Source organism: Daucus carota, chromosome 4 (genome assembly GCF_001625215.2).
Source record: "Daucus carota subsp. sativus chromosome 4, DH1 v3.0, whole genome shotgun sequence".
NCBI lineage: Eukaryota > Viridiplantae > Streptophyta > Magnoliopsida > Apiales > Apiaceae > Daucus > Daucus carota.
In genome coordinates, this window is record NC_030384.2 from 21,316,120 (window position 1) to 21,324,579 (window position 8,460).

An 8,460-nucleotide genomic window follows, 5' to 3' on the forward strand; every position below is an offset into this window, starting at 1 on the left:
TCTATAATCTTTTATTGGACCAAAGACTACTATCTTGTGATTGTACTTATTTGAGCTTCTATATTTATATGTGATATATATTATTTCAACATGGTACAGTTTCAACAGTTTAAAGCCGAGTGATAATACATTCTGTTTACCCAGACTGACCCAAACCAATCCCTAGTTCTACTATGTTTTTACAAATTTTTGCACAAGTTTTTTATTTTTGCTGATTATTATTTTTGCTCATTTATCTCGAATAAAATGACCTTTAATTTTGATTCATATATAGGATACCCAGGAGGATGGAACTGAAAATGGACATGATATGGAAGATGATGAAGGAAATGAGAATGGGCAGAACATGGATGATGAAGGAGGAGATATGGATGATGACGGAGGAAACATGGATGAATATTATAGTGATGAAGATGGCAGCTTCAACAACACTCAACTCAGCCCTTAGTTTATGTGAACTTTTTAGTAGTCTATCCCTCCGTGGAATTAGAAGTTATACTTTTGTGAAGTCTAGTAATCCTTATGTGAATTTTACCAAGTACTCTAGTCTCTTTATGTATTAGAAGGATATTTTGGCTTAATGTTGAACTACTTTTGCTTTTGGTGTTCAAATTCTCTGTTACTATAAATTATTTCCATTGTTATTAAATTATTGCAATTCTATACAAATAATTTGAGTTCTGTGAAGGTAGACCATAAATAAAACGTGACTGATTTTGGAGATGTAGAATAATATTTTGACCAGTTTTGGTCATTTCAAAGTGAATCTATGTGACCAAAATCAGTCGTCATGCATTTACAAATTTGATTGGACGTAGTTAATTGTGACCCGAATTGGTTGATATTCATGTGGAAGTGACTGCCAGTATGACTGATTTTGGTCTTATATGGTGTCTAGATTTGACTGTACAGGGTCACAACATATGTGACTGGAGCTCGTTAGATTGTTAATTGCCAGAAACAACTAACTTTAGTCTCATCTAAATACCCCCTTGTGACTGGCAACAGTTATACCTGTATCTGATAGAATTGACCACAAGTGGTCACAAAAGTTGCGACCGGAGATGGTCATTTTTTTGTGACCGGAGATGGTCATTTTGGACTAGTTTTGATTGCTTTTTTGTTAGCTTAGAGTGACTCTTATTGGTCACGTTTAGTTATATTTGTGACCGTTTTACTATTTGTGACGGCCTTAAAAACGACTGAAGATTTCCGCTCACTTTTATCCTTGGAACGACCGTGAGCGGTCATTTATAGCATTAAAGCGACTGCAACACTACGGTCACTTTTAGTCGAATTTCTTGTAGTGTTTATAATCAGAAACTTTTTGGTTCAACTTTCTATTCCTCAATTTTATAAATCTCAAGAACAAATATATATATTTGAGGGAACAATACATGAAACTTTTTATGTATTGGAATTAGTTTTCTATCCGCAAGAATAAATTGGTTTACTATTAAGATATTCACCAAAAAATTTCTTCTTTCCTTAAGAAATAATTAGTATAATTTAAAATGAATATTAAAAATGGACAAAAAAAATCTATTAAAATTATTTGAATAGTGTTCTTCACCTTATTGGTTTTTTGAAATCCGTGATTATGATTTAACATCTTAGTTAGCACATAGGAACACCATAACTATTGAAACTGTTAAGGGATTTTAGCCTATTTTTCAACTAAAGAACAGTACAACATTCAATGTATGAAACATCTACAGAACATTTGTTCTACACTTCTCCAAAAATTATTTGTAAGGCTAAATGCATCCAACTCATCACAAACTTACAAATATAAAGATTTCAAATAGTATAAGAGAATCAATTATTCAAAATTTTCATAGGTGATCACTATTTGTAGCTTATATTTCAAGCAAAGAGAGAGAGAGAGAGTGAAAATACAATATATTTTATATTAACTAAAAATTTGGGCAAATCAACAATACTTTTTCATCATCTCAAAAATTTAATAATAATAATAATAATAAATATTTTTTTAAAAAAAGAATCTTTTGTAAACCGGCCAACAAACACATTGTCTCCAACTTTCTAATATTCATCTTTCAAAAAATCAGTTCTTCCTTGAAAAAATATCATTGAGATTTTTATAAAAATTTGAATATTCATGCACATGTATAACTCAAAAACTTTTGAGTTCAACTTTGTTGAACTATTTTATAAATCCTGACACATGTTATATATATTTGAGGGAACAATTCCTGAAATTTTCTGTAATGAAATTAATTTTTTTATTCCCAACAACAACTTGGTTTACGATTAAGATATTGAGGTAAAATATTTTAAGTTTCTTGAGAAATAATTAGTAAAATGAAAAATGAAAAATACAAATTGAAAAAAAGTAATCAGATAAAATTATTTCAATATTGTTTGTCACCTGGTTGGTTTGTTGAAATCATAAGTTATAATTTAACCTCTTAGTTAGCACATAGGAACAGTGCTTCACAAATTCTAAAAAATATTTGAAAATTGTTATTCTATAAATGTAGAGAAAATAATTGATTGAAAATATCACAAGTAGGTGAAGATCATACATAACCAGTTCATGAGAACCCAATAATTTTAAAATGCATACCTTAAATTGGTAATACATTATCAAGGCCCATATACTATTCACCAAATCCATGTGGGATGTTACAAATATATTTCTTTGTCCATGTGGAATGATAAAGGGTGTAGGTTTTGGTGATGGGGAAGAAGCCATTCTATCTCTATCCCCATTTTATAATATGTAATATAACTACAAGGACTTTGTGCAACCACATTAAGGAGACTATAGAATAGGCTTTAAATAAAAAATTTACAACTAAAGAATACCTTTATAATATTATTAATATTTTTCAAAAAATTATTTATAAGGCCACGTGCATACAACTTATCACTAACGTACATATATTAAGATTTTCAAGTACAAGAGAATCAATAATTCAGTATAATAAATATTAGATGAATTTAAAAGATTTTGCATATGTGACTGTTATGGCTTTTATTCCAAGCAACGAGAGAGAATATATTATATTTTACATTAATTACAAATTTGGTCAAATCAACAATACTTTTTCATCCTTTAACATATATACTACAATAATTATAATTTTCAAAATGAAAATATTTTGTAAAGGGGTCCACAAACACAATGTCTTCAACTTACAAATATTAATATTTCAAAAAAATCAATTCTTCCTTCAAAACATATCATTGAGATTTTTTCAAAATTTTGAAAGAGACTTGCACATGTATAATCAAATACTTTTTTTGGTTCAACTTTTTAATCCTCAATTTTATAAATCTCAAGAACAAATATATATATTTGAGGGAACAATACATGAAACTTTTTATGTATTGGAATTAGTTTTCTATCCGCAAGAATAAATTGGTTTACTATTAAGATATTCACCAAAAAATTTCTTCTTTCCTTAAGAAATAATTAGTATAATTTAAAATGAATATTAAAAATGGACAAAAAAAATCTATTAAAATTATTTGGATAGTCTTCTTCACCTTATTGGTTTTTTGAAATCCCTGATTATGATTTAACATCTTAGTTAGCACATAGGAACACCGTTGAAACTGTTAAGGGATTTTAGCCTATTTTTCAACTAAAGAACAATACAACATTCAATGTATGAAACATCTACAGAACATTTGTTCTAAACTTCTCAATATTCTGTAAAGGTATAGAATGTTCTCACTAAAGAACAATATATATATATATATATATATATAATGATTGAAATTGTTATTGTTTAAATGTAGACAAAATAATTAGTTCAAAACATCATAAGCGGGTGCAGATAATACATAACACATTCATGATTAAGAAGACCTATGACTTCACCTATATAATTCTAATCAAGAGCAATTACTTCTGCTGTGGATTCATATAGATCTTTTAAAGACCTCGTCTTCCTCTTGGGGCGCTTCTTCTTATTGTATTGAGAATCTTGTACCCTGTTGCCATCTTGTTCACTGTTGTGGTGGTTCTTCCATATATTATACAGTGTGATATATTGTTTCTTCCTTACTAGAGGGGGACCTTTTATTTGAGATGCCATGGATGTGAGGGTGAAAGAATGATAGTCATCTAACAAGACTGAGGGTGTTGATTTTGGTGGAGAGGAAGCCATTCTATCTCTATCCCCAATTCTATAGTATCTGTATAATTGGAAGACTCACAACCGCATTATATAGACTATAGAAAAGGCTTTGAATAAACTTTTTACAACATAATAATACCTTTTCATAATTGGTAATACTTTTTCCAAAAATTATTTGTAAGGCTAAATGCATCCAACTCATCACAAACTTACAAATATAAAGATTTCAAATAGTATAAGAGAATCAATTATTCAAAATTTTCATAGGTGATCACTATTTGTAGCTTATATTTCAAGCAAAGAGAGAGAGAGAGAGAGAGAGTGAAAATTAGGTATAATAAATATTAGATGAATTTAAAAGATTTTGCATATGTGACTATTATAGCTTATATTCCAAGAAAAGAAAGAGAATATATTATGTTTTACATTAATTACAAATTTGGGCAAATTAACAATGCTTTTTAATCATCTCAGATATATAGTACAATAATAATAATTTTTAAAATAAAAATATTTTGTAAAGGGGCCAACAAGCACAATGTCGCCAACAAGCACAATGTCTTCAACTTACAAATATTGATATTTCAAAAAAATCAATTCTTCCTTCAAAAAATATCATTGAGATTTTTATTCTTGCACATGTATAATCAAAATTTTTTAGTTATTTTCGACCGTTAACGGTCGAAAATAATATATTCGACCGTACGCTGTCGAAATTAAATATGGTCGAAATTAACGGGTCAAAAATAACCCTCCAGATTTTTCCCGCCCATGGACTTGGTTGAAAATAATAGCCGGTCGAAAATATCTATGCGGCGGGAATTTTCTCGCACTTTGGTTTTTAAAAATGGTGTTGATAATTTTATTAAGTTTTCTTGTGAAAATCTTCGCGGTGGAGAGGATGGGCTTATTAGGCGCCCATGTGGAAATTGTAAAAATAAGCTTTACAAGACTCCTATTGCCGTTAAACTTAATTTGTATCGGTATGGTATAATGCAATGGTATACCATATGGACTGCACATGGGGAGAAAATGCCGGAAGAAAATATCGGGATGAGTACTAGAAATGTTGGTGATGGGGATAATGATATGTATTATGACGCCAATGATATGTTAAGGGATATTGAGGAGGCAAATATGTATCGTGAGAATATGGATAATGAACCGAATCCAGCGACAAAAGAATTTTGTAAAATGCTGCACAGTGCTTCGGAACCAATTTATCCAAGTAATGTCAACTATACAACCTTTGAGTTCATGAACGAGTTAATTCATTTCAAGAAAAAGCATAACTGTAGTAACAATGGCTTTGATGAATTGCTTAAGCTCATTGGATCAGTCTTGCCTCACAATCATAAACTGCCCCAAACCTATTATGCTGTGAAAAATATGCTTAAAGGATTGAATTTGGGATATGAAAAGATTGATGCTTGTGAGAATGGTTGTATGTTGTTTTACAAGGAAAATAGCGAGAAGACACGTTGTGATATATGCAACGAAAGTCGATACAAAGAACCAAAAGATCTTAACCAAAAAAAGTTCCCACGTCTTGTGTTATTTTCTCTCACCCCGAGACTGCAACGTTTGTTCATGGCTGGAAAGACTGCGAAATGTATGAGATAGCATCATGATAGAAACGTGGTTGAAGGTGAATTAAGGCACCCGGCGGATGGACAAGAGTGGAAACAATTTGATCGTTGGTTTCCAAAATTTTCAAAAAAGATTCGAAATGTGAGACTCGGCCTTTCCACTGATGGATTTGATCCCTTTCGTGATGCACATGAGAGAGATTATACCGTATGGCCTGTGGTAGTTGTTGTTTACAACCTTCCCTCATCTATGTGCACGAAGGCTCCGTACATGTTTATGGCTCTTCTTATTCCCGGGCCTAAGGATCCGACAAAAGATTTTCATGTTTATCTTGGACCATTGATTGATGAATTGAAAGATTTATGGCAGAATGGGGTGGAAAACTACGATAGGTTCTCACGTTCCAACTTTTTGATGAGAACAGCATTGATGTGGACAATTAGCGACTTTCAAGCACTTGCCATGCTTAGCGGGTGGTCAACTAAGGGGAAGTTGTTATGTCCAGTTTGCATGGGAGAGGTAAAGGCCAAACAACTTAAGTATGGTGGCAAAGTTACCTTTTATGGCACTTCTAGATATTTTTTGGAACCGGATGATCCATTAAGAAGAAGTATGAGGTTTGGAATGCACATGTCGTCATTCAGGAATAATTGCGAAGACCATGTGTGATCAAATACAATTCCCACCTCCAGGAAAGTCATCCAAGAGAAAAACGAAGGACTATGGCGTGACACATAATTGGACTCACTATTCTCCATTTTTTGAGCTCCCATATTGGGAGACTCTTAGTCTACGTCATAACATTGATATCATGCACAAGGAGAAAAATGTTTTTGACAACATATTCTACACGATTCTTGATGATAAGCAGAAGTCAAAAGATAACTTAAAATCGAGATATGATTGTCAAGAATTATGTGTACATCTATGAGTTGTGGATTCAAGAAGATGGTGCCAAACCACACGCACCTTATGTGCTTTTGAAGGAACAACTAAATAAGTTGTTCAAATGGATTGACATGTTGAAACTTCCAGATGGGTATGCATCAAATTTATCTAGATGTTTGAATTAGAAAAAGAATTGTATTCGTGGGATGAAATCACATGACTGTCATGCTTTCATGCAAAAGTTATTGCCGATCGTTTGTCATGACTTACTCCCAAGATACATAGCTGATCCTATTATCGAGTTGTGCAACTTCTTCCAGGATTTGTGCTCTTCTACTTTGAAATACACAGATTTGGTAAAAATGGAGAAAGATATAGTGAGAATTATGTGGAAACATGAAACAATCTTTATTCTAAGATTTTTTGATCCAATGGAGCATTTGCCACTTCATTTGGCCACTGAGTGTAAGTTTGGGGGGGGGGGGGGTCCGGCTAATGGTAGGTGGATGTATTTTGTTGAAAGATATTTGCACAGTTTGAAATTGAAGGTGAAAAACAAAGCTCGAGCCGAGGGCTCAATGGCAGAACGCTATATCGAGGATGAATGCATACACTCTTGCTCATTGTATTTCAATGACGATGTCAAAACGGTTCATAATCGTTTGCATCGAAATGAGGTACCCCAATCATTTCATGATCCCGATTTGGTAGAAGTTTACACGTATCCGACATATCCTATTCTACGAGTTGGAGATAGGATATTGAGTGATGATGAACATAGACTTATAACATACTATGTTCTTATCAATTCGCCGGAGGTCGAAAAATATTTGCAGTATGATTTCAGACTATATTTATTATTATTAAAATTTTCAATTTTCAATTTATTAATATTTGCTAAATGTGTAGTGGATTCAACAAGTTTTTGGATTGACATCATCCAAACTAGAATCATGCCGAAAGGGAACAATTTCAAAAAGATCAATTTCGAGGATGAGAAACATACTATGAACATAGACTTATAACATACTATGTTCTTTGAATGTTGTTATTGATGAGAAACTAATTGTCATTGCTCAATATTGTAGGGACGTCTTACAATGAAAGTTTTGACAATTATTACGGAAGGCTAAAAGAAGTCTTAAAGCTCCGCTATTGTAATAGACAACAAGTAATTGTCTTCAAATGACATTGGTTTGATACTACAAGACATGTCAAAGTAGATAGACATCGGATCACTACAGTGGATGTCAAGTCAAAACTAAACGCCGAAGATATTTTTGTGTTGGCTAGTCAAGCTCATCAAGTGTATTATGCACCAAATATTTCAAATACAAAATCATCATGGTAAACGGTTTTAACAACAAAGAGCCGGCAAGTTGATGAAACTACATCATCTAAAGAGAAAAAAGGACCCGATGATGATGCACTTCAAAATGCGGTGTCAATTGCTTCATCATCACATTTTGAAAGTGTAATTATTTGTGATCCTTCAAACTTTCTTATTGACTTGGGGATGTTCGAAAATGATTTCGCAAAGAATTATAATGTTGAAGACGATGGCGAAAACGATGACGAAGATGAGAGCGAAGAAGATCACGAAAACGAGGACGAAGAAGATGAACAAAATGATGATGTAGAATAATGTAATTTATTATTTTTATTCAAATTTGTATTAGTTTAACTTTTTGTGATGATATTTTAGAATAAATATTTTTAATTAAATTTACATGTCAAAATTTCATTTAATTTTTATATTTATGTATAAAAAAATTATTATTTTGGTAATTTTTTTATGGAACAGAGCACTTGTTCCAGTAGCTACGGCAGGAAACAAAGTACTCCAGTAGAGGTAAGTTAACAAAACAGA

The 8,460-nt window shown here is 31.9% G+C and overlaps 1 protein-coding gene across 1 annotated transcript; it reads left to right on the forward strand.

The window, feature by feature from the left end:
- Nucleotides 1-4,883: 4,883 nt before the first annotated feature.
- On the forward strand, nt 4,884-8,235 carry LOC135152247 (uncharacterized). The gene is made up of 5 exons (XM_064092099.1): nt 4,884-5,694; nt 5,761-6,312; nt 6,395-6,621; nt 7,139-7,267; nt 7,960-8,235. The coding sequence occupies exons 1-5, from the start codon at nt 4,884-4,886 to the stop codon at nt 8,233-8,235; spliced, it is 1,995 nt and encodes a 664-aa protein (XP_063948169.1).
- Nucleotides 8,236-8,460: the final 225 nt, after the last annotated feature.

What these genes read in the sequence shown, in the direction of transcription:
- LOC135152247 (XM_064092099.1), top strand. Translation starts at nt 4,884, where the DNA reads ATGGACTTGGTTGAAAATAATAGCCGGTCGAAAATATCTATGCGGCGG. An exon ending in TCTCACCCCGAGACTGCAAC is followed by an intron (nt 5,695 to 5,760) that starts GTTTGTTCATGG and finishes ACGTGGTTGAAG; the next exon opens with GTGAATTAAGGCACCCGGCG. An exon ending in ATGATTGTCAAGAATTATGT is followed by an intron (nt 6,622 to 7,138) that starts GTACATCTATGA and finishes TTGAAATTGAAG; the next exon opens with GTGAAAAACAAAGCTCGAGC.